The following is a 27050-nucleotide window of genomic DNA, read 5'->3' as shown; positions in this document are numbered from 1 at the left end:
TGTTGTGTGTCTCTGTGTAGCAGTGTGTATCTTTGTGTGCCTGTGAGTAGCTTTGTGTAGTTGTGTTGCCCTGTGTGTATTCCAGCAGTGTGTGTCACTGTCCTGCTCAATCGCCTCACGTCTCCTCATGCTTCCTGTCTCTCCGCTGCTCTCACGGAACCATCTGTTTTCACAGTGTATCCAGACCTAGACGATAATCTCACTGCGAGGTTAACCCCACACACAATTCAGGTTGCTGCCAAATGGCACCATCCAAACAAAGACAGTCTGCTCTTCTCTGGGACCCATTCCAGCACTGACTTATCCTGTCACTTCTACTGCCATAGGTTTGAAGTACAAACTCACTGTTTTATTATTTGACCTAAAACATTTTGAAATATTGAGGGTCGTGATTTAGCGAAGGGCCCTTACACAGTAAAGTGGTGAACTATGAATATGTACAATTTATTATCAACATGGTCTAACTGTTTGTGAGCACTGTGTACATCTACTGCAATGGCCAAAGGTTTTACCCTATATAATTAATTAATTTTGCTTCATAAAGTCGAATGAAACCTGCTGAATAATGTTATGCTAACATATTAAATTACATACTGCTTTGTAGGTTTCCATATATTTAATGAAAAACTGGCAAAAATTGAAAAATGTGCCATTTCTAAATCTAACATAAAATACTGTACTACTGTTATGGCTTCCAGCAAACTTTTGCAATATAATTTTGTATTGTCCATATAGTTTTTTTTGTTTTTTTTATGTCTCAATCCTAAAATTTGGAGGACTGCAGTTAAACTCTTAACAGATACATTTCAACAGTTCCAATAAGAAAGTGCACTTATCCAATCAAATCATATATGGTACAACTTTCCACTTGCCATTTACAAAGGACCCATTAGTCATATTCATAATGTCATACTTGTATAAGCACTTGTACTCAGATGATGTCATCGCAAGTTGGCAGGGCTAAAACAGAAGTGTCAGTAACCTTATAAAAATGTATCATAGCAATAAAGCAATAAAATGTAATAAAGTATAGATAAAACATGGTAAAGAATAAGTAAGCATTGTAAATCACAGAGAGGTATGGTGAAGCATATTAAAAAACATGGACCATCATGTTAAATCTTTTTTTTTTTTTTAATTTAGTGGTAGCCAATTTTACCCCATTTTTCTCCCAATTTGAAATAGCCAATTGTATTTTAGGCTCAGCTCACCGCTACCACCTCCGCACTGACTCGGTAGCGGCGAAGATGAAAACACGCTGTCCTCTGAAACGTGTGTCGTCAGCCGACCGCTTCTTTTCACTCTGCAGGTCCGCCATGCAGCCAACCCAGAGCTACAGCGTTGGACAATTGTGCGCCACCCCTTGGGAGCTCCCATCCACGGTCGACAGTGGAATAAGTGCCACTCGAGAGCATGTTAAATATTTTCTAAAGGAAAATGCACTTATTTTCATATAAAAAGTGAGATGTTGCTTTAATTTGGGAAGGATTTTGATCGTGAAGACCTAATGTTTATTTTTGTTTTGCATCTTTGTTGTGTCAGTTATCTGTGAAGTACTAGCCCCTCCTCCTTGCATGGATTGCCTCCTAAATTATTTTTATTATTTATTATTTCGTTACCCGGGGCGACTTACAGATTTAATACCTTACTAATTATAATAGTTTCTTTTTTTACTTGTGTATTATTTGTATTGTGAAAAATTACAGTACTTGCATGATCAAATACTCAGTACTTCACCTCTGCAGTTGGCCCATGGCTTTGGTATCAGAGCAAGATGGTGGTGTTGCTTTATACTGTATGTATGGTGTGAATAAATGTGAGAATTCAAAATGTAGACTAGTGACAGTGTTCAGTTACTGATGCAGCTCTTCCTATAAAGTTCTCCAGAGACCAGAGAGTGCTGCAGTGGACCCTGTAGCTGTAGTTAACTGGATAATGAAAAGAGCAGACTTTGGTGAATCGCTTTAAGGAGGACAGGTAGAGCAGTTTCAGTGATCGGTTACTGCAGTTTAACTGAAATGTAATTACAGCTACAGTGCAGAGCGATTGATGGTTACATTATTCATCTTAAAATGGTGTTCCCGTGCTAGGGATATTCAGTTGTTCTATTGATCCCCTTTAGCACTCCCACTGCAGTGCAGCTCGGGAGACATCCAATTACATGGTGATGTAAGGATTGTTTTAAAAGCACGTTTTGGAATTAAAAGACTCAGCACTGTATATAATTTAAGTTACGTTTAATACGCAGTGTGTGGGAAGTCTCCTGTGAACAGACCGCAAAGCAAAGTTGAGCAGTTCTGTGTGAAATGGATTATGTTAGAATAAGCGACACCCTACACACAACATATTAACATAAACAGAGATTATTATTCTGTTTAAACTTTAGAACTATGCTGTATGTTCTACGCACAGGATGACATCTATACACAGGATATGATGCACTGGAATTTTGACAAACCCTTAACAGTGATTGGTTGATTTCTCATGCGTGATTTATAATATACTGTATCCACTGGATACCAGTAAAGTGACTCCTGGATTTGGGTGTTATTTGATGGATATTTTCTAAACAGTGTTTCATTTTGGATGATCAGGTCTTGCATACAACAAATAAACCTAATGAACCTTCTCACTGAGATGTGCTATAGGGCTGTTGTGCTAATTCTAAGATGTTTGTTGTTTGTGTTTGCCAGACAGTAATTTTTCAGGGGCTCACAAAATACTGTACTATATCACTCAGTAACCTGTTTGTTTTAATTACGTTGGGGGCCTTCACAGAAACATCATGAAGCTTGCTAATGTGTGCATTACATCACTTAATGCACAATGGGAAACGATAGTCAGGTACTATAGAAAAGCAAATAAGTGGTATAAAAAATATTATAAAAATAAAATATAGAAACTAAAAAAATGTAACTTCAGTATCATTTTCTACTGTTTCCATAGACCCATCTAGAAGACCTGGGGGGCAGTTTCAACAGCAAAAGTAAGACAGGGCAATGTTACTATCTGTCTTTCTGGCTCGCTAAGCATGTCAGGCAAGGTGGTTATTAGATATAATTGACATTTAGCTGTTCTGGAGCTAAATAATAAATTGAAAGTTATTTCATTAAGAAGCTGAGCAACTCCGACCTGTCACACAATGAACAGATTTTACAGATTCATGATGTTTCAATGAAGAACCCAGGTCTGCTCAAAACAAATGTGTTACTCTACCAGACAAGTGATTTACAGTCAGCACTCGGATATCCGTTACCCAGATACATGTCAGTCGCGTATTTATTCTTAATACCTCCCTTGTATTAAGAATAAAATCAATCCCCATTATATATATATGTAACAAATGAATGCACTTACCCATCACACACGATTTACTGACTCTGTCAGCAGGTTTCTGATACAAAGCCCATCTCTTCAATGTTAGTGTACTTCTTTATCCTTCACTGTCCAAGGTTTGTTTTTTTTATCGCATGCTAAATCAGTCTTTATTGTGCAGTTACACAACGCTTACTCCAATTTCACATGACGAAAATTGCAGCAAAAGCAAAGCAAATGAGACAAGCTACGGTAATGTAAACGTTAATCATTAAACAGTTTTAGATACTGTGATGCATTTTTCTTAAATCTGTGATCTTTAGTTGATTTTGTGCATTTTCATTTGCAAGTGAACTGTGACATTAGGACCTTATCAAACACTATATTCTGCAATTTTGAATAGTGACTTTAGATACTGTTTTAATTCTGGAAACTGGTGTTGTTGTTTTTTTAATCTTTTGATAAATTGCATTTCCTTTTACGTTTTACACAGTCTTGCATGGGTAACATTTTGATTTCATTTTGCTGTTGGGTCGTTAATGTGGAATTTTACATACTGCTACAATACGTACCGGATTTAAAAGTATGTACTGTATTACAGTCCCTGTGTCAACAGTTGTCTCTTTTGGCAAGTGATATTTTCAGAATCATATCGTTCTGAATAAAAATACTTATTCTGTTGAAAATATAATAGTGTACCAACAAAACCAACTACAGTACATCTAAATGAAAGTCTACTTATTTTAAAATGCAGTCCTTTCAGCTATGTATTTTTGACATTGTATCTTTTTTGTGTTCCCTGAAAAAACGGACAAGGGTTGGAACGGGCCTAAATGAAATAATCACATATGTGTCACACTGGTTAAACCATCACTGAAGTCAAAATTTGATATGGTCGGATATGTGAGTGCTGACTGTATTACAGTATTTTGTGTACTTCTCAAAATAAAAAAGTGCTGGTCAGACACGTTTATGTCCTTCACTGGCTGGTAAATGGTTCAGACTTGCATTATTCATTTCTAAACGTTTCTCAGGAAAAGTCTACAGCTGCACTCTAACACCTCAGAGAAATTAAGAAACTGTTTACGTCCGGGTATTGGAGCTCTTTAACCAGCATATCAAGTCTTATACAAGCTAGGGAAAGCAGGGACTGGTTCTAAAGAGACTGCTGTGACAGTGATTCCGTGTTTAGTGTGTTAGTTCAGCTATGGTGTTTGGCTTTTGGTTTTACTGAGGCTCTGAGGTAGTATCAGAGTGACAGTGAGTGGCTGGTTTTATCCTCCTGTGATCAAGCCTTAATGAAAACTGACCCGGTAACCAGGGAATTTCATGGGGTCCAATATTTGCAAGTGATCTGGCTCTCTGATTTCTGATATTCAGAAGTGCCCTAGAAAAAAGAATGACTCATCATTCAAATCACTTACTTTTAGGTTGTTAAAATGTCTAGTTTTTGGGGAGGGGTAATTCATGTGTATATATGTATATATATATATATATATATATATATATATATATATATATATATATATATATATATATATATATAGAGTTAATTATTGTTAATACGAAATTGAAGGGATCAGCAAAAAAAATAAATTAGTATTACAGTCACAAACTCGTATTATCACGTGTAAGCCAAATGTATACGACACTTTTTATACGACACTTTTTATCCCTGGTGATCTTGCGCTTCCTGGTCTTGTAAATTGCCAGTAACACTGAACAATGAAAAGTATTATACATTTAAATGTATTATGCATTTTATTGAAAATGCAGTTGAAATTTAGTTTTAAAAAGTATACATTGCAAAACAAACCTGCATGTCCCATTCTGATCACATGGCATTTTTAAACCACTAAAGAAAGGCGTCCTCAGTATCAGGGTTTTGAGCAAATCAGAAATGCTAATAACTTGCAACCACAGTTTGCTGTTCATAGGCCTGTATTATTGTGCCCCATTATTTTTAATGGTTAACAGTATTTGCAGGAATGTTAAAAGCTGCAGCAACATCTTTCTTTTTCTTCTATGGTGGTTAATTAACCACCGCCTTCAACACCTCCATAGTCATTTCAAGCTGGGGCGCTCGCAAGCCGTTAACCACACCTTTTGTCTGCAAGGATAGTGCATGGTATTGTGCTGCTTCATTGAAATGGCGTTGATGCGTGAGAACTATTTAGGGTGACCAGACGTGCCGCTTTAGTTGGGATAGTTCCGGTTTTCCATCAAAGGTGTCGGGTGTCCTGATATTTTGCTTGATGCTTTAAAAAGTCCCGGTTTTCACTGTCGACACACTCTAAATACTTTTTGTCAAAATAACGCAAACAACTGCTTTTGGTTTATGGCACCTGCATTGAAAATAAAGTACAATGAAATACCAGGGTAATCAAGAACATTATTTTTATAAAGTAATTAACACAGACATACGTGCTTATTCCTCAGTGCACCTTGCGTTTTCATTTTGTTTATATTCAATATGAATCTACAATTGTGTGTAATACATTAATTTTGTAGCGGTTCAGTTCTGGCGGGATTTAACCCAGATACTAGGCACAGTAGGAGAGGTGGCTAGCATCCTAATCCACCAGGTTAAACCACATTAACAACGTCAATAAATAGAGCCATCCTGACACAGTGAGTAAAAAAAGAAAGTAAATGTATTTTTACAGAATTATTAATAATAATAATAATAATAATAATAATAATAATAATAACAATAATAATAATAATAATAATTAGTATTATTATTATTATTATTATTATTAGTAGTAGTAGTCCTATTTAATGTCCAGTAGGGGACTAAATTCAGTTTAGCACCACCTAAACAAAAGGGGGTGCTAACAAAGACTGGCCATTAACTAATTTTAAATGAAAAAAAAATGGTTAAAAGGTCTGTAAATTAAAAGTTCAAAACAAAGGGGGGGTGGTACAGAGCACACCCCCTAGAGCCCACTGGTCGACAAAAGCTTTCATGTCGCCAGTGGACTTCGCGAGGGCGTGCTCTAAATTAACCCGGGACCGGACTAGGGCCCTGAACAGTCAAAGCCCCACAGTCAAAGAGGCACTCCCTGGTGATCTTGCGCTTCCTGGTCTTGTAAATTGCCAGTTTTCCAAGCGCCAGGAGCAGATTCACCAGGAGGTCTCTCTTCTTGGTAGAACCAGTAGTAGTAGTAGTAGCAGTAGTAACCCAGCAAGCAAACCAACAGAGGACCTTAAGCAGCACTTTCATCAGCCCATTGTCGGCATCCTTTGGTGGCCCTCCGCAGTTTTGCTCATTCAATCTTTGGTGGACCACCGGTGGCAAGCCGTTTTTATCAATCAATCAATCAATCTTTATTTTATATAGTGCCTTTCATAGTGGACCACCATCACAAAGCGCTTTACAAGATGCAGTAACAACAAGAAAATCCATAATACTTTAAATACAGAGAAATGCATAACATGCATAACACATGTTATACAGCGGGGAAAAAACCCAACAATTCTTAATACATTAAATACAGTGGAAAGTGCATAATACATGAAATAGCAGCAGCAACACAGCAGCTAATAGCAGATATCAGGCTTAAAGAGCATGGAAAGCATGAGAGAATAGGTGGGTCTTGAGAGTTGATTTAAAGGGATAGGGAGCATCACGCACCAAAGCTGGGAGAGAGTTCCAAAGAGTCGGAGCCATGAAGCCATATGGTTACATTGTACTGTGTTTTTTTTTTTTGTAAGTCTGAGTCGCGGCGAGTTGCAGCTGCAACGTGATTCATGTGATTCTTATCACACGGTCGCTTGTAGAACGAAAGAAGTGAAACAGAATTGGGCCGGTGGTCCTTTGGAGAGGAATAACTGGTAACAATTAACCAAGGAGCTGTGGAATAATGAAACATTGCAACAGAAACAAGGGAATCGAAAAGTCCAGAAGCAAGTACTACATAAAATTGCGATGCCTACTTAGAATTGTGATTTATGTCGCCTCAATAAATTCTCGCACATTTAGCTGATATCCGAAAAATATGTGCTGTTTGGGGATAATGCGTAAATGCCAAAGTTCTTTTAACTTTTAACTAATGACCACAAGCGCACTTTTGCTTGGGGATAACAAGCAGGCCAGAGTCAGAGGACCTCAGCTTGAGGGCAGGGACATAGCTGGTCAGCAGGTTGAGGAGATACTCGGGACCTCTGTGATGAAGGGCATTGTAGGTGAGCAGGAGAGTTTTGAAAATAATCCTGAACTTTACAGGTAGCCAGTGCAGCTAGGCAAGACGGGGGGTGATGTGATCACGTTTTTTACATCTGGTAAGGATCCTGGCAGCAACATTCTGAACTAGGAAAGGTAGGGACGGACTTTGGAAATGTTTCGAAAATAGTAGAAGGAAGATTTGACCACGGAGGAGATGTAGGCATCAAAGGAGAGGTTGCTGTCAAGAAGTACACCAAGGCTTCATACTGTGGGCTAAGGCAGTGGCAGACAGTTTCCGAGGTTCAGGGCAGCTATATTTAGATTTCTAAGTTGAGTTTTAGATCCTACTAGAAGGAGTTCAGATTTGCTAGTGTTATGCTGAATAAAATTGGCAGACATCCAGGCCTCGATGTCTTGCATGGAAGCTGAGAGCCGGACCATGGCAGAGGGGCTTCCAGGGTCAAGTTTTAAGTAGAGCTGGGTGTTGTCAGCATAGGAGTGAAACGTGAGGCTGTGTTGGCGGATGAGGTGACTAAGGCCCTTGGTTGGTCCTTAAACAGCAAGCCGCTCCTATCCCACTGATGGCCCTTGGCCGGTCATAAACTGGCAAGCTGCTGCTGTCCCACTGATGATCCTTAGCTGGTCCTTAAACTCCTCTCTTCTCCCTCCCTCCATCCCTCCATCCCTCCATACCCCTTTGAAATAAGACTTTCAAAGGGGCATGAATACCTTATTTGTATTGATACAAAAAATGTAAAAAATGATACAATTATCAACATTTACCTGCTGCCTTAATTTAAACAAACTGTATCAAGTAACTGATTTATCAAGTAACTAATATGACAAATTTTGAGAAATAGTTATGTGACCTTGAAAAATAGTTAAAGTTTAGGCATTGTTCAGTAGTGTGAAGTAATAACAAGATACAGCTTTGGTATAAATATGTGTGACAGAAATACAATGATTCTTGGTTGTAAATCTCCCACCCGACCTGTGAGGGCGCTAAGCAGCGAGAACAGAGTTCTTTGGATGGGCTGGTCTGACAGTTCTTTCTCTGGGTCGGGAAGTCGGCCAGTCTGGATGAAGGCGAGACTCCGTTGCAAGAACGCATTGACCCGGAAGGGTTACATTCGTTTACCAAGAGGACGGAGAATCGTAATCTGTTCCTTTGCATTTGGTTTGAATTGCTAGAACCGAGAAAGACTGTGAGAGACCCGTATTGCAAAAAGTGCAGTGCATTATTGTGGGGCAGATATTTGTGTTTATTGTTTGGGATTGCAACCCATTGTTATTTACACCGTGCAATACACATTGTTGTGTATTGCCGGGGTCTTATTATTTGGTCACCAGACCTGGATATAAATAAAATACCTTTCAACTGGATTATAACTCTCCTTGTTTGTTTCTGCACGCACTGCATCACTCCTGCACCTGTACACAATCAGCCACTTTGCCACAATATGATATATTGCTTTTTTCAAGTAATATCTTTCTCATAAGCCACTGTGGCAATGTGCTCCGCCCCTGTGTGTATTCTTGTGTTTTATGTTGCGTGTGTTAATGTTAGTGTATTGTAGTTGGTACACGGGATATAATGTGGGTAATGAGCACGAGTGTTTAAAATGTATAATTGTATTTAGGCATGGGGATTGCACTAAATCACTTCACGTGCATTTAAAGTATTTAATATGTGAGCACGAGGTTGCACATAATTAATTCACGTGCTGGGATTCAAGTGAATAATTAATTAGTAATTGAATCCCGGCACAACAGTATATCTAGATGCACGTTTTACTCACTCGGGGTTGTGTGTTCGGTGAGTGGAGAACAGGTGTGGAGAGGAGAAAGGAAAATAGACAAAATAATAATAAGTATTTGTACTCACTGTGTTTGTTTGTCTCTTAGTCCACCGTTTGTTTGAGTGTTAGTCCGTTTTGTTTGTCTGTTTATTTTGGCTGCAAGTGCCGTGTCCTGTGTTTTGTTAAAACCTTTTTATTTATAATAAACTGGCACAAGCATGTGCCTTCATCATTTCACCTCATCTGTCCTGTCTGTGTTATTTATCTTCTGGTTCTGACGTCACGACACAGCCAGCCGTGTGACAGCCACACATTAAGGGCTGGATGGACAGCTTGGCCATAATTTACCCCATCAAGTAACTTATGGAATAAATACTACTTACAAATTGTTTTATGTGAAATTTATACTTACTCTGAAGTATGACTCTAATTTTCAAGTCTCTAAAATAAATCTTCTCCCCAAGGCCTGTCCAATTAAGCCCTTGCGCCAACTTATTCGTCGAAAGGTGGCGCATGATGCGACGCACAGCGTCTTTTGTTGTCCGAACACCCTTTGTCACCACGGAAGATACCTGAAATAAATAATATTTATAAATAAATAAAAATAATAGTAATAATAACAGTAGGCAACATTTTTAGCACTCAACACAAAAATTAATGCATCAATGATTTCAGTATTTCAGACACCTATTGTACACAACAATAACAACTTTAAGGCCTATCGGTCTAGAGTTATTACTCTTACTTTACTTTTTTTGTTATATATAGCTTTAAGGGTATAATAAAAAGCAAGAATGGCTTACCCTAATAATAATAATAATAATAATAATAATAATAATAATAATAATAATAATAATAATAATAATGAGCTCAATATAAAATTAGCAATACGTATATAGCACAATATTAAACTAAATTACGCACAAATTATACACCTGTGAGTGTACTGGAATTTGCTAGCGGCTTAAAAAAAAAAAAAAAGATAATACTAAGAGTGAGAGGATGGCTATTTCAATTACCATTAAAATAGCTTATATTTCAATAGTTTAACTAGTCTTATCAATTATTTAACAATGTGTCCTGGTTTTGAGCTTTGAAAATGTGAAATGCATCATAGGATCTGTAGTCCCAAAACAGCACTAAAATACAAAACAGAAGCGCAAATCTGGATGCAAGTTAATACATTTCCCAATATCCTTTACACTCAAGCTGTTCGGAATAGGGCGTTTTAGTTTTATTCACAATGTTCTTCCCTGGGATGACTCCAAAATAATTTACATAAACAGGAAATTCGTGTTTAGTGAATTCATATTATAAGAAATAATTTACAATAAGCAAATGCTAAATTTGGCCGAAACCATGTAGTAAATTTGTAGTATGAGGAAATTGTGTGTGTCTGTGTGTGTGTGTGTGGGGTGTGTGTGTGGGTGTGTGTTTGTGTGTGGGTGTGGGTGTGGGTGTGGGTGTGTGGGTGTGTGGGTGGGTGTGTGGGTGTGTGTGTGTGTGTGTGTGTGTGTGTGTGTGGGTGTGTGTGTGGGTGTGGGTGTGTGGGTGTGTGTGTGTGTGTGGGTGTGGGTGTGTGGGTGTGGGTGTGGGTGTGTGTTTCTTAAGGCACGACAGTGTAGATGGTTAATAATGGGATGCAGGAAAATTACAGTCTTTGGAATCCACTGCCTATTTGTGGTCTAATGTTGATCTAAACCATGTTGGATTTTAATTTCAGTGGTTTGAAACTCTCCAGACTCTCCTCTTCTATTAATTATTGCCTTAGCCTGGGTCAAAATGTAAGTTAATTGTCTTTTAATTAGGAATGAGGGTTTAACAGCCATTAACTGACTTTCTGTCGTCCCCGTCCCCCCCCCCCCCCCCCCCCCCCTCTCATTTCTACATATCGCAGGTGTAACACGCAGAACTATATCTGGCACAAGGGGGCTCGCTGTGAGTCTGTGATCACGGAGTTCCAGGTGATGTGCATCACGATTGGAGCTGCTGCTGTCATGGTGCTGCTGCTCTTCATGATCACTGTCTTCTTCGCCAAAAAGCTGCACCTGCTCAAGACAGAGAACTACAAACTACGCAAGCGCTCGTGAGTCAAACTGCCACTGGGGGGCCTGGAGGGGCACTGCAAGAGAGAGGGCAGTGGAGAAGTGAGGGAGGAGGGGCTTTTTGGGAAATAGAACTGAGAGTGATAGAACTGGTGAGCGAAGACACAGAGCAGAGGCTTTTTGTTAAGCCGTGAATTTGCACAGAAATTGTGATGATCCAAACCTATCTGTGCTTTAACATGCTTGCCTGTGCTTTACAATAGAAAATAGAAAGAAAGAAAGAAAGAAAGAATCGTGTTGGAGTTTGGAACAGCATTTTAGTCTCCTGAAGCCAGTCCCTCTGCGACGTGCAGTACCACAATAAGTAAGCTTTGCACACCATCACCTACTGGAGCACCTCGAACAAGATTATTGGAGCTTTCCTTAGCAACGGTGCATATTGCAGATTAACATGGCAACTGCAGCCCAGCAACCGTTACACCATTCTGAGAATCTGACATAGATGGACTCAACCCTTTATTTATCCCATCGCTGGAATGGCAACCTGTGGCTCCTATGTCTGCAGGGAAGTCAGTGTATTCCGTAAAAAGCCACTGATGCTTGGTGCTATGTAATTGGTTGCAGCCACATTTCAAAGCTGCCCCATTCTCTCGCAGAACAAAGACTTAACGTCTATAGTGCAGGGGCCGGAGCAGTGCAGAAAGGGGCTAGCTGTTCTTAATGTCCGAGTGCAGTGTTTTCAGGGTGGACGGGTAGGGGGTATAAGATGGGGAGAGGGGCTTTTAAAAAGCCCTCACAGAGGCAGACTGGGGGGCTCTGAAGTCGTTTAACTACACTATTAGAAAACAGATTAGCAGGCTCTATTGTGGCGCTGCATTAAGCCATGGAGCGATTTGCATTTGCAAGGGCCAATGGAAACTGTCAGCGTGAGGGCCTTCTCAGCTCTCTCCCCACACAGGCACTGATGTCACGCCTTCCAGCTGGAATCTGTGGCACTGTCTGAGAGGGGGAAGGGTGACCTACATTGCAGTATGAGAGAGGAGGAGGGATGAGCAGGGAGCAGTGCAGTCACACAGCCCAGAGATATCAGGAGGAATGGGGAGGGGTGTGTGCATATATATATATATATATATATATATATATATATATATATATATATATATATATACATATAGTTTTCAAAAAAAAGTACTCTTACAAAACTGTGATTTCAGTTTCTGATTTACTGTGTGAATTTTGCATAATTACCATGTTAATGATTTTTACACCTTTACTAATGAATTTCACATATATAATCTTCATCAGTAATTGCATCATCACATTACTAATATCTATAAGTAGGGCTCCTTCTTTCTTTCTTTCTTTCTTTCTTTCTTTCTTTCTTTCTTTATATTTTCATTTTTGTTATTGAGTAGAACACAAACAGGCCTTATGGAATTAAACAAAAACATCTTAAAGGGCCTACCAAATGGCAGTAACAATTTAAAAAAAAAGAAGACATGTAAAAGTCTCAATTGCAATTTTCGTACAGTATTGATCACAGCCATGATGGGTGCAGGAATTGAAGTCTCCAGCCTCATTGTCAATTGACTTTAGCACATGGAACTATTATAATCACCACTAATGACAAGATACTGAGGAAGAAATGTCTGTATTTCATGATAACATCAGCTGAGCTGTGGTACTGTATTGTATGTGAGAGCAGTATTCTGTGGAAACAAATGTTTGATCTGTACACCCACATGATATTGCATAAATGCAATCGCAAAATCATGTGTAATAATTTTAAAATCTCTTGTGCTACTGCACAGACTGGCTAATTAAAACCTTTCACATTTACCAACAGCCAGCATGAGTTTTGAATGGGGCAGTGCTATGCAATTTTTGTATGACCAGCGATTTAAAACATTCCAAAATAAAGGATTTAAGTCAAAAACAAACTCCAATTTAAATGTTTAGTGCCACACACGGCTGTTAAAATAAGTTACATAGTTTAAAAAGAATGTTGCCTCACTGATGTTGAAAATGTTACCTTTATGGGTGTATCTCACTAAATGTTATCAAAGGAAAAAAAGGAGATATCAGACGCAGAAAATTTTCCACCTTGTCCATGAGCATGCAAAAGCCAAAGCAGCACTCTCATTGAATTCTCAGCCAAGAACTGTGTGCAACCAGGATTCAAACCAGCACAGTACCGACCTCATGACTCATTGTGCACCACGTGGCAGTACCTTTATTGGGGGGGGATTGGGGACGTGGTGCCTCTTTAATTAAACAACATTTGTCAGATTCTAGAATACCGTTACCATTGCCAGTTAAACAGCATGTTGCAGTCTCCTGTGAGCTTAACCCCATTGATATAAACAGAGACAGTGTTTGCAATGCTGAAAATTCCAGGAGCACATTGTAACTGGCACACAACAAACCCAGTCTTTTAACAAGTAGTTTACAGCAGTAATTAAACCTTTTTCATTTAGTCTGGAATGAATGGATAGTCTTAAGCTTATATAAATATACTGTAGGACAGAAGGAAAGAGACACTTCACACAGAGAGTGACAAGGGTATGGAATGGGTTACCTAGTCATGTTGTTGAGACTGAATCGCTTCTAAGAACTTATATGTTCTTATGTATTTTTCCTTCAGGAACATAAAGACAACAACCCTGACCAAGATAGAAGTAAAACAGGTTCCTTTGGGAAATATTGAAATATCCAGCAGTGAACTTTCTAGTCTTACTAACACATAGGAATTTTTACACTACATATTCGCTAGACTGTAACTAACAAGTAATACAGTAGGTGTAATATTTCATATTACCCAAACCCCATTCATTACACTAACTATAAACCCCACCCTAACAACAGCCCTAGTCCTAGTCCAAGCCTTAACCCTAACTCTAACCCTAACCATATCCCCAGCTGACCAGATATGACAGTGAAAATAAAAGGAAGCTCAGAATGGGTTTTATAAAATCGATATAGTATGTTGTAGGGTATTCTGTAGCCTTATATACCCTCTATACAAATACCTTGGCTTTAAACACAGCTTTAAAGCATATTACTTGACTGACAATACATTAGTGATATGTCTTTTAAAATAAATATAGACGAATTCTGTTAGCTTGAATATGTGCTGCTGTCATGAGTATATACACCAGCACCACCTTCTGGACAATTAATATATTACAGCTCACTGATGTCAATGAAGTACCTGCTCACACATAGGAAGGACAGTGCAGTAGATGCACAATTTATTTCATTTATACTTCTTCCTGGTTTCCCATTTGAAATGCCCATTTAAACAATGACTTACATGGTTGCTTATAGTGAAATGCATAAGCCAATAATTTAATAATCCCTGACAATACTTTATATTCAGCACAGAAACCTGGACCAGAGGAGACAGCTGGAAATTAAGTGGGCCACCTTATTACACTTTAAAATACTATGTTAAAATGCTGCAAAAACTAAGCTTATATTTTGCTTAATAATATTGTAACCACACATGCATGTCTATGCATATAGTAGGTTTTATATTAGTTTAACCTTCTCAGATAACAACAGCATTAATACATATTAAAAATGGAATATTTTTAACCCAGGATAACAGTTTTAATTGACTATTTTACAAAATTAAATTAAATGAAGAGACTGTGCATTTACCTATAAACAATTAACAGTTTTTTTGTTTGTTTTTTTTTGCTGCAAACTTGGAAGACAACTGTTCTGCTTCTAAAGCCCAGATTTTTTTTTTTTTTAATTTAAAGGAGCAGCCAGTAAATAACAATTCTGCACAGGGCAGTGATAAAATGTATATATATTTCCTACAAAATAGATAGGAAAGATATATACAGTACCAGTCAAAAGTTTGAGTACACCTGCCTGAAACCAGGTTTTTCATGATTATCTATGCTTTTAACTGTATAAACTTGTCTATAAACACTTAATGTTTCATTATATGATACGTGTACTTATATAAGCTGATAATCATAAGTGAATTGCATTCAAAAATTTAATTTTTAAATGAAAAAGTAAATCTTGTCAATTTCAATGAAATGGTCACCCAAAGCAAGGGGATTTCAGTCTGAAGCCCAAGTCAGTTAAAAGTCTGAAATGTGTATAACACGGTGTTAGAACACTGGCCTAAGCATAAAAGTGTCTTTGTTAGATGTTCTCCAAGTTAACTAGCATGTTACCTAATGTCAAGCATGGAGGAGGCAGTGTCGTGGTCTGGGGTTGCTTTGCTGGTGACAGAGTTGGTGATCTTTACCAAGTCCATGGCAAGCTCAGCCAGCATGGCTATCATAGCATACTTCACAGGTATGCCATTCCAGCAGGATTATGGCTAGTTGGGCAGTCCTTCATTCTTCACCTCAAAGTTGTGCAAGAACTATCTGGCAAAGAAGGAAAGTGAAGGACAGCTCAATCTAATGACCTGGCCTGCCCAGTCTCCAGACCTCAATCCCATAGAACTTGTATGGGATGAACTGGACAGAAGAGTCAAAGCAAAGCTACCCAAAAGTGCCCTACATCTCTTGGAATGGCTGCAGAAGAGCTGGGAAGACATGTCGGGTGATTTCCTGCTGAAACTTGTTAACCGAATGCCTTCAAGTATTTACAGAAACGTATACGACGTAAAACATTGTCAATTATGAAAAAAAACTTCCAGCAAGTGTACTCAAACTTTTGACTGGTACTGAAGACGACTTAAAGCCTACTTTGAAATAGGTAAGTTTTGTGATGACTGAAACTTGGACAGCTGCATTTCCACTAAAAATAAAAATAAAAAACATCCTAAGAGCTAATCCACCTCAAAGGCATCTTAAAAGTGGCTATGCCCTGCAATATGAAGCGTTACCGAAGTTTATTTACTAAAACAATAAGTGACATACATTTTGTGTATTATAACAAATAATATACACCAAGCTGTCTATATAAGGCTGAAATTCGATCTCAGGTTTCTGGTGACATTAATAAATCAAAAGATTTATGTGTCACCAGAAACACTTGATAGAATTGTAGTGTTATTGTGCACAGTTGTACATTGTACATTTCTTATTATTATTTAAAAATAATACAACAAGATGTTCAATTAATCAATCTTTATTTTATATAGCGCCTTTCATAGTGGACCACCAAAGTGCTTTACAAGATGCAGTAACAACAAGAAAATCCATAATACTTTAATTACAGAGAAATGCATAATACATGCTATACAGATAAAAAAAAAAAACATAATACATTAAATACAGTGGATAGTGCATAATACATGATAGTAACATAATACATGAAATAGTAGCAGCAACACAGCAGCTAATAGCAGATATCAAGCTAAAGGAGCATGGAAAATGAGAGAACAAGTGGGTCTTGAGAGTTGATTTAAAGCGAGCGACGGTGGGAGCATCACACACCAAAGCTGGGAGAGAGTTCAAAAGCGTCAAAGCCATGAAGCTAAATGAGCGTTCTCCAAGGGTGGTGCACTTTTGCTTGGGGATAACAAGCAGGCCAGAGTTGGAGGACCTCAGCTTGCAGGCAGGGACATAGCGGATCAGCAGGTTGAGGAGGACCTGTGTGATGAAGGGCATTGTAGGTGAGCAGGAGAGTTGTGAAAATAATCCTGAACTTTACAGGTAGCCAGTGCAGCTGGGCAAGACGGGGGGTGATGTGATCACGTTTTTTACATCTAGTAAGGATCCTGGCAGCAGCATTCTGGACTAGCTGCAGTCGGTTTATGGTGCGTTGCAGTAGTCGAGAGGAGACAAATGCGTGACAAAGCATCTCCGCATCTGGGAGGGAAAGGTAGGGACGGACTTTGGAGATGTTTCAAAGATGGTAGAAGGAAGATTTGACCACGGAGGAGATGTGGGCATCAAAGGAGAGGTTGCTGTCAAGAAGACACCAAGGCTTCGTACTGCGGGGCAAGGCAGCAGCAGAGTTTCTGAGGTTCAGGGCAGCTACATTTAGATTCTTAAGTTGAGTTTTAGATCCTACTAGAAGGAATTCAGATTTGCTAGTGTTCAGCTGAAGAAAATTGGCAGACATCCAGGCCTCGATGTCTTGAATGCAAGCCGAGAGCCGGACCATGGCAGAGGGCCTACCAGGTTTGAGTTTTAAGTAGAGCTGGGTGTCGTCAGCATAGGCGTGAAACATGATGCTGTGTTGGTGGATGAAGTGACCCAAGGGAAGCATGTAGATATTGAAAAGAAGGGGCCCAAGAACAGATCCTTGGGGGACACCACAAGTGACTGGGTTTGCAACACCACTGCATCCAGCATAGAAAACAGACTGCATGCGTCCGGATAGATAAGAGGACATCCAGGAGAGATGTTCCAGAGGTCCAAGCATACATCTGTAGGTGGTCAAGAAGAATGCCATGATCTATGGGGTCAAAAGCGGCTGTTAGGTCAAGGAGGAAGAGCACAGAGGGAGCACAAACATCAGCATTGAGCAGGAGATCATTCACAATCGAGAGCAGAGCAGTTTCAGTACTGTGATGCGGACGGAAACCAGACTGTAGAGATTCAAGCAGATTGTTGTCCGTGAGATGTTTCATCAGCTGACTGGCTACAGCCCTTTCAAGAGTTCTTGAGAGAAAAGGGAGATTGGAGATGGGACGGAAATTAGATGTCAGCCGAGTCAAGGGAGGGTTTTTTGAGTACCGGTGTAACTCGGGCAAGCTTAAGGGCAGCAGGAGCCAAGCCAGAGTCCAGGGACAGGTTGAGAGTGTGCATAATGGAGGGAGCAAGATCAGAAGCACAGAGACGGACAAGGTTAGTCGGCCAGGGGTCCAGGGTGCATGTGGCAGTAGTTGGTTTCAACAGTAAACCGGAAACATCAGCAGTGGAGAGAGGAGAGAAGGAAGAGAGGGCAGGAGGGGCAACTGGAGGAGCGTCAAGGTGGTCAAGTAGTAGACTAGGTTTGTGGTGGGCGAGTGTAGAATAGATGTTGTTGATTTTGTTCCGAAAGAAAGAGAAGTCATGACAGGTAAGAGAGGAAGATGGACGGGAGTTGGATCTGTTGGTGGCTGGATGTAGGATTTGGTCAATGGTCTTAGAGAAACATTGGGTTTACCGTGTCCCATAGTTATGATTTTCAGAGAAGTATTTCACCCTGGCCACCGCAAGCGCATGCCTGTAGCTCGCGAGATGGTTGGTCCAGATCTCTCTGTGAACCTTTAGTCCAGACGACCTCCACTTGCGCTCGAGCTTGCGGCAGGCAGATTTAAGCACTCGAAGTTCGAGGGTGTACCATGGCAAGTTTCGATCTTTCTTGACGGTTCTGGTTGTATGTAAAAATAATGTGTAAAAAAAAAAATGTAATTGTATGTAAAAATAATGTGATATCTTGTAACAATTGTAAGTCGCCCTGGATAAGGGCGTCTGCTAAGAAATAAATAATAAATTAATTAATTAAAAATACGCGGGGCAACAGTGTCAATGATATGAGTAAAGGTGGCGTTGTAGAGGGTCACCGCATCATCAAATAAGGACGGGAGAGTACCAGTTAGAGGGGATGCAGAGACACATTCTGAGAGTTTCAGAGGATTCAGCAGATTCTTGGGATGGAAGGAGACAACAGTATCAGTAGTGGAGGAAGGAGCAGTGAGATTAATATTAGTAGTGATTAGGAAATGGTAAGAGAGAGAGACATCTGAGACGAAGAGATTGGAGACATCAAGGCCCCTGGTGATGAGCAGATCCAGGGTGTGTCCTGACCAAGACATTACAGAAGCGTGTTGAAGTCGGTCACTAGGGGGGAAGAAGGCAAGTCAACATGAATGTTGAAGTCACCTAGGAGTAGGATTTTGTCAGTTGAAGTGCAGATGATGGAGAGGAACTCTGAAAACTCCGCAATAAAAGCAGAGTTGGTCTTAGGTGGACGGTAGAAAAGGCAGGCAAAGAAAGATCAGGAAGCGAGCACAGAATTTGCAATAACAGCAGTGCCCCCGCCTTGGCCAGTGAGGCGAGGTGATGCTGCATCCCAATACAGCTTTTCTTAGTAAATAATTTGAAGTAATAATGTAGCACTAATGCTTTCTTTCTTTCTTTCTTTCTTTCTTTCTTTCTTTCTTTCTTTCTTATACCCCTCTACCCTCTTTCCCTCATTTCTCCCTCTCTCCCCACCTTTCTTTCCCTCCTCTTGACCCTTCATCTCTGTCTATCCCCCCTTTTCTCTCTGTCCCATCATCCACCCCTGTCTTTTCTCTCTATGTTCTTCTCTCTCCTCAGTAAGTACCGTCCTCCCTCGGAACAGCACAATGATAATTTCTCACTGTCGACCATCGCTGAGGGCTCCCACCCAAATGTAAGGAAACTGTGCGACACCCCATCTAACCTCCCTCAGGCCCGTGCTTTGGCTTACTATGATAACATTATCTGTCAGGTAACGTCTCTCTCTCTCTCTCCTTCCTGCATGGGGGCCTGTGTTTCACCTCCAGGGGCCATCTCACTGGGGGGACAGGTCAGCTAGGATGCACACACCAAATCCGGCACCACACCACTAGGCCAGCCCGGGGGTCTGTAGCAGCCAGGCCCTTTATTCTGTATTGCCTCTTAGCCTGACATACACAGAGTAATCACTGCAGATATCAGTCTGTAAGAGGTCATTTCTGTGCGCTGGAAAGCAATGCAGAATGAAAATGTATAAAGCACAGACACGGTTGTATAAATTCCTGGACTGGCGTGGCTAATTGGTGCCAGATTTGGCCACCTTGTAAATATTATTGCAGTAAAGTGCAGTAACCATGCAGATTGACTGTTGAGTGTAGCAGTTGACTAAAGATGCTCTAACTTCCATCAGGCTTTACGAAGCTCTCAAGTATACAGTCAAAATGCTGCCAGGGATTTTGAGTAAACTCACTCTGTACAGATCTTGAGTCCTGCGCTGTGCAGTCCACTGAAGAAATAAATGCAGCACTCTTATTGGCTAGCAATGACAACATGATATTTAAAGTCAGCTGCTTGACACAGTTTTCTGCATTTCCATTTCACTGTCAGTGTAAATCAACTTGACGTGAAACAAGAGGTTGGCCAGCTTTTGTTTGGACCAAAAATATAACATTTTTTGAAAGGAAATAAGCATCAGAAAAAAGAGGGCAACACTCAGTCCTCTACAAACAATAGAAAAACATAAAATAAGAGTGGAAATGTGTCTAAAGAATTTGAAATGTCTCAGTCTTATCTGAGAAGAGGTCTTTTAGCCCTGTCTAACACATACAGCTGACATTTCATCAATCGTGTGAAAACCTGGCCTGTCTCCTATTTTAAAATCAACTCCCCATCGCCATTCTTCCCCTTGTTACCCCATTGAATGTTCTGTTGCTCACATGAATGCCCATGGGAGATGTCGCAGCCTGTCTGTCTGTCTGTCTGTCTGGCTGGCTGTCTGTCTATCTGTCTGTCTGGCTGTCTGGCTGTCTGGCTGTCTGTCTGTCACTCTGTCAGTTTCAAATGTTTATCCTGGATCATGGAATTGGAATGAAGTGGTTGGGTTTTAATTTTTTTTTAATATTTACAGAATGTAACCTTTTAGCCTGGTCTGGATAAACAGCTGAGATGCAACATCCCCCGAGATGGTGTTCTGAGTTTACTGACAGGTTTACAACATAGCTGCCAGTGAGAGATTCAGCTATTACTAATCTACTATAGATAGACTAATTCATTTAATAGCTCTATCTAGTGCAGTACAGCCTGGTACTACGAGACCACGTCCACATCCTGAGGGTTTAAATACAAGCTCAAATCAGGCCTTCCCTAAAAGGGATTTTGAGCCGCATTGACCCCTATTCATAAAACGTTTACTCATTGTGTTTTTTCAAGCCCATTTTTATGAATTCAACAGTCTGGTACAATATTCATGAAACCTGCCTCAACTGCTTCTAAAGATCCTTTGTAGTTTAATCTTGTGTTTCACAACAGTTCTAACCTTTACAAATGAAACACAAGTTGAAGGTGTTTTTTTAACAGGTCCCTGTAGACTAAGGAGGTGGACTGGGAATACCGACTTGAGTGCAGCCAATTAGCCTCTTATTAGCTCTGATTGTGTTACAATCCCAGGCAGGGGTGTGCGGACAGTTACAAATAGAACTTTCCCTTTAAGAGCCTAGGAAGCCACAAGATAGTACTGTGTGCTACACAGACACACAATAAAAAAAAATGCAATTAATGGTGGTACTGTGTAGAAGTCCCATAACTAAATGAAACAACGTGCAGCTGATAAATCAATTGAATGAATCTGACCTTGAATGCAGGCCAAGCCATGTTGCTGCTGTTGATTTGTTGGGATTCGTTAAGAGATTCATGGATGATTTTCTAGGAACAGTTACAGTAGATGGGCTGAATGACCTCTCCTTCATTATTTCCTGATTCACTCTTCTTGTCTCTGTGCTGTGTTGAGTGACCTTACTTCTTGCGTAATTATTATTTGCTTTTTAAAGATAAAGTGGTTTTAGCTATCATAATAATTTCATAAATCTGACCTGTTTTACACTTCCATTAGCTACTTTAGCTATTTAGTAAGTGACAGGAAAAAGTGATTGAAGGGGTGCCTGTGCTCTAATGTTTTAGGAATATGCCCCAAAGTTAAATACTGTCTATGTTTTACTGGTCTACAAAACCAGCATGTTTACAAATAAAAAACAAAATACCAAGAAGTAGTTATTGAAATATTTTCTTACAAGAGTGAAGCAGGCCTTTAAAATCCTGTGGTTTTCAATAGCACTGGAGACACAGTAGTCTTGTGCCATAGATATCTTGGTTATTTGCTTGTTTGTTTCTTTTTAAATAATTTTATTTCATGAAAGATTAAATTGTAATTTAGCTTCTTCGTAGCTGATTGCCTCCTTTGCTGGTCAGATTACCTGAAATTGCTTCCTGTGAGGTGATAGTGAATGTTAGTGGCAGGGCCTTCATTGTACCACAAGCCATTTAAATACCCAATTAATAATAAGATCAATTAATAATAACTAAATAGAATATCTATAAATGTGTTGTAAAGTATGTTATAAACAATATTTGAATATCATTAATTACGATAAAAACAGGATATAGTGTTGTAAGTAACTAAAGCATTAATAAGAAACCTTGTAATTATTTTATAACATGACATATGAAGCTTTATGCTAGCTAGTAATGTGTTATTATGGTGTTATTCAAATGAGCTTATTGCTTGTTAATAGTAATCTAAACCTATATGTGCATGGTTAATCTTTAGAGAGCCAATATCAGATACATCACAGGTCTGTACTGCCTTGTGAATTTAAAATGTCTGCAACACAGTGCCTTGCATAAGTATTCACCACCCTTGGACTTTTCCACATTTTGTAGTGCTACAACCTGGAATTAAAATGGATTTAATTTGGATTTTTTGTCACTGATCTACACAAAATAGTCCATAATGTTAAAGTGGGGAAAAAAATCTACATATTTTTCAAAATTATTTACAAATAAAAAACTGAAAATTCTTGATTGCATAATTATCCACCCCCTTTGCTGTGACACCCTGTGGCAATGCGCCCCGTCCCTGTGTGCATTTGTGTGTATGTTGCGTTTGTTAATGTTGGTGTATAGTCATTGGTACACGGGATATAAACGGGTCTGTGTTTCACGTGTATTTAAAAAGTGTAGATTTGTATTTAGGCACGGGATTGCACATCATGCACGTGCATTTAAAATATAATGTGTGGCACGGGGTTGCACGTAATGAATTCACGTGCTGGGATTCAAGTGAATAATTAATTAGTAATTGAATCCCAGCACAAACAGTATAAATAGACGCATGTTTCATTCAGTCGGGGTTGGGTGTTCGAGAGTGGAGAACGGGTGAGAGAGAAGGAGAACGTAAAGTAGTAAAGTAAAAATAATATCTAGAAGTGTTTGTACTCACCGTGTTTGTTTGTCTCTCCGTGCACCGTTTGTTAAGTGTTTAGTACGTTTTGTTTGTCTTTTTATTTTGGCGTGTAGTGCCGTGTCCCGTGTTTTGTCTGTTCAAACCTTTTATTTTCTGTTCTGTTTATTAAATGCTGAGCGCGATCACGCGCTCAGCTTAACCAAAACCCCAAATCTCTGTCTGTATTCCTTCCTGCTTCTGGTCTGACGCCACCCACTCTGGCCGTCTTTGTGACACGTGGTGTCCTGCGTGGGATCGACAGCGCCTCCAGGACTCAGGCCAGAGCAGGAACCGCAGTTTGGATTTTAAAAAAAGGAAAAAAAAAAAAAAAAAAAAAAAATGGCAGAAGACGCCATCAAAGTGCGGGACTGGATGCTGGAAAATGCTGGGCTGGAGGCCCAGTCTATCCCAGTAGTCGTCCAGTTCCTGCGATTTATGGACAGAGAGCGATGGGAGGCATATGCAAGGGAACAGACCGTAAGCACCTGGGAGGAAGGTGTGGGGTTGGTCCTCAGCTACCTGGAGGCAATTATAAGTGGAACAGCAGCCCAGGTAGCAGGTCCACCAGCAGAGGAAGAATGCCTGCTGTCCCCGTCTCCACCAGCAGAGGAAGAATGCCTGCTGGTTTTGCCTCCACAGCCCAAGCGGGAGGAGCCTGAGCGTCCACAGCCCAAGCGGGAGGAGCCCGAACGTCCTACGCCTGAGTGGGAGGAGCCCGAACGTCCTACGCCTGAGTGGGAGGAGCCCGAACGTCCTACGCCTGAGTGGGAGGAGCCCGAACGTCCAACGACTGAGTGGGAGGAGCCCGAACGTCCACAGCCCAAAAGGGAGAAGTCGGTGCGTCCACAGCCCAACAGGGAGGAGTCGGTGCGTCCACAGCCCAACAGGGAGGAGTCGGTGCGTCCACAGCCCAACAGGGAGGAGTCGGGGCGTCCACAGCCCAACAGGGAGGAGTCGGTGCGTCCACAGCCCGAAGAGAGGGAAGTCGGGGCTTCCACAGCCCTAGGACCCAAGCTGCCAGCAGAGGGTGAATACCTGCTGGTCCCACCTCCACCAGCAGTGGGTGAATGCCTGCTGGTTCCACCTCCACCGCAGTGGGAGGACTGCTTGCCCCTCCCACCTCCACCAGCAGAGGGTGAATACCTGCTGGTTCCACCTTCACCGCAGTGGGAGGACTGCTGGCCCCTCCCACCTCCACCAGCAGAGGGTGAATACCTGCTGGTTCCACCACCGCCAGGAGCAGAGGAGCTGGAGCTGCCTCTGCCTCCACCACCGCCAGAGGCAGAGGAGCTGGAGCTGTCTCTGCCTCCACCACCGCCAGGAGCAGAGGAGCTAGAGCTGTCTCTGCCTCCACCACCGCCAGGAGCAGAGGAGCTGGAGCTGCCTCTGCCTCCACCACCGCCAGGAGCAGAGGAGCTGGAGCTGCCTCTGCCTCCACCACCGCCAGGAGCAGAGGAGCTGGAGCTGCCTCTGCCTCCACCACCGCCAGGAGCAGAGGAGCTGGAGCTGCCTCTGCCTCCGCCACCGCCCGGAGCAGAGGAGCAGGAGCTGCCTCTGCTGCCCGTACCTCCGCAGGGAGTACGGTGGCCGGAGCCCCAGAAAGGGGAGCTGCCGGCCACGAAGAAGGGGGAGGAGGTCTGGAGACCACCAACCCCAGCAGCAGTTTCGCTGCCGGAGATCGTGGGGGAGGTCTGGAGACCTGCTCCCACTGCAGCAGTTTCGCTGCCGGAGATCATGGGGGAGGTCAGGAGACCTGCTCCCACTGCAGCAGTTTCGCTGCCGGAGATCGTGGGGGAGGTCTGGAGACCTGCTCCCACTGCAGCAGTTTCGCTGCCGGAGATCGTGGGGGAGGTCCTGAGACCTGCTCCCACTGCAGCTTCTTCGCTGCCGGCAGTACTGTGGTCGGAGCCCCACCAAAGGGAGCTACCGGCTACAAAGACAGGGGGAGAGGTCAGGAGACCACTTTCCCCAGCAGCAGTTTCGCTGCAGGAGCAAACCAACAGGCTGTCAGCCGTGCCACTACCGGCAGGGGTGCTGACAGCATGGCCAGCCATGGGCCCACTGAAGCCTCCCTTCCCAGCCCGAGACTTTGTCCTGGACTGCTGGATTTTTAAGGGGGGAGGTGGCCGTTGAGGCCATGTGTGCTGCGCACAAGGGGGGGTATATGTGGCAATGCGCCCCGTCCCTGTGTGCATTTGTGTGTATGTTGCGTTTGTTAATGTTGGTGTATAGTCATTGGTACACGGGATATAAACGGGTCTGTGTTTCACGTGTATTTAAAAAGTGTAGATTTGTATTTAGGCACGGGATTGCACATCACGCACGTGCATTTAAAATATAATGTGTGGCACGGGGTTGCACGTAATGAATTCACGTGCTGGAAATCTCTGTCTGTATTCCTTCCTGCTTCTGGTCTGACGCCACCCACTCTGGCCGTCTTTGTGACACACCCCTAAATAAGCTCTGGTGCAACCAATTGCCTTCAGAAGTTACATAATTAGTTGAATAGAGTCCACCTGTGTGCAATTAAAGTGTCACATGATCTCAGATTAAATACACCTGTTTCTGGAAGGCCCCAGAGTTTGTTAGAGAGTATATCTAAACAAACAGCATCATGAAGACCAAGGAGCTATCAAAACAAGTCTGGGATAAAGTTCTGGAGAAGCACCAATCAAATAAAATATCCCAAACTTTGAACATCCCCCGGAGCACCGTTAAATCCATTATTAAAAAATGGAAAGAATATGGCACAACAACGACTCTGCCTAGAGAAGGCCGTCCACCAAAACTCAGGTAAGGAGTGCATTAGTCAGAGAAGCAACCAAGAGGCCAATGGTAACTCTGAAGGAGCTGGAGAGATCCACAGCTGAGATGGGAGAAACCGTCCATGGGACAACTATAACCCGGACGCTCCACAAAGCTGGGCTTTATGGAAGAGTGGCGAGAAGAAAGCCATTGCTGAAAAAAACCCATATCAAATCCCGTTTGGATTTTGCCAAAAGGCATGTGGGAGACACAGCAAACATGTGGAAAAAGGTTTTCTGGTCTGATGAGACCAAAACTGAACTTTTTGGCCTTAGAGCAAAAAGCTATGTGTGGCGCAAAGCCAACACTGCTCATCACCCTAAGAACACCATCCCCACGGTGAAGCATGGTGGTGGCAGCATCATGGTATGGGGATGCTTTTCATCGGCACGGACTGGGAAACTGGTCAGGATTGAGGGCAAGATGGATGGAGACGAATACAGGGAAATTCTAGAGGAAAACCTGTTTCAGTCTGCAAGGGACTGGGGTGGAGGTTCACCTTCCAGCAGGACAATGACCCTAAACACACAGCCAAAGATACACTGGAGTGGTTTATAAACAAGAACTTGAATGTCTTAGAATGGCCCAGTCAAAGCCCAGACCTCAATCCGATTGAGAATCTGTGGCAAGACTTGAAAATTGCTGTTCACCAACGGTCCCCATCCAACTTGACAGAGCTTGAGCAATTTTGCCAAGAAGAATTGGCAAAAATTGCAGGATCCAGATGTGCAAAGCTGGTAGAGACTTACCCAAAAAGACTCACAGCTGTAATTGCTGCCAAAGGTGCTTCTACCAAGTATTGACTCGGGGGTGAATACTTATGCAACCAACAAATGTCTTTTTTTTTGTTTAATTAACTTTTGTGTCACAATAAAAAATATTTTGCACCTTCAAAGTGTTAAGTATGTTGTGTAAATCAAATGGTAAAAATCCCAATTAAATCCATTTTAATTCCAGGTTGTAACACTACAAAATGTGGAAAAGTCCAAGGGGGGTAAATACCTATGCAAGACACTGTATATATATATATAT

At 41.4% G+C, this 27050-nt stretch overlaps 1 protein-coding gene across 3 annotated transcripts in view; it reads left to right on the top strand.

Moving 5' to 3' along the window:
- Window positions 1-27050, top strand: part of LOC117435451 (chondroitin sulfate proteoglycan 5-like) — a 79542-nt gene that overhangs the window by 37977 nt on the left and 14515 nt on the right. Inside the window, exons 3-4 of one of the 3 annotated variants that reach the window (XM_034058607.3) lie at window positions 11180-11368; window positions 19556-19631. In XM_034058607.3, the coding sequence (XP_033914498.3) occupies window positions 11180-11368; window positions 19556-19631 (265 nt within the window). Of the gene's footprint in view, window positions 1-11179; window positions 11369-19555; window positions 19710-27050 lie in introns of all 3 variants that reach the window. The other 2 variants (XM_034058606.3, XM_059012978.1) reach the window with 2 other exon arrangements.

Source organism: Acipenser ruthenus, chromosome 3 (assembly GCF_902713425.1).
Source record: "Acipenser ruthenus chromosome 3, fAciRut3.2 maternal haplotype, whole genome shotgun sequence".
NCBI lineage: Eukaryota > Metazoa > Chordata > Actinopteri > Acipenseriformes > Acipenseridae > Acipenser > Acipenser ruthenus.
Note: the sequence above shows the minus strand (reverse complement) of the source record. Positions and strands in the feature narration are given on the sequence as shown.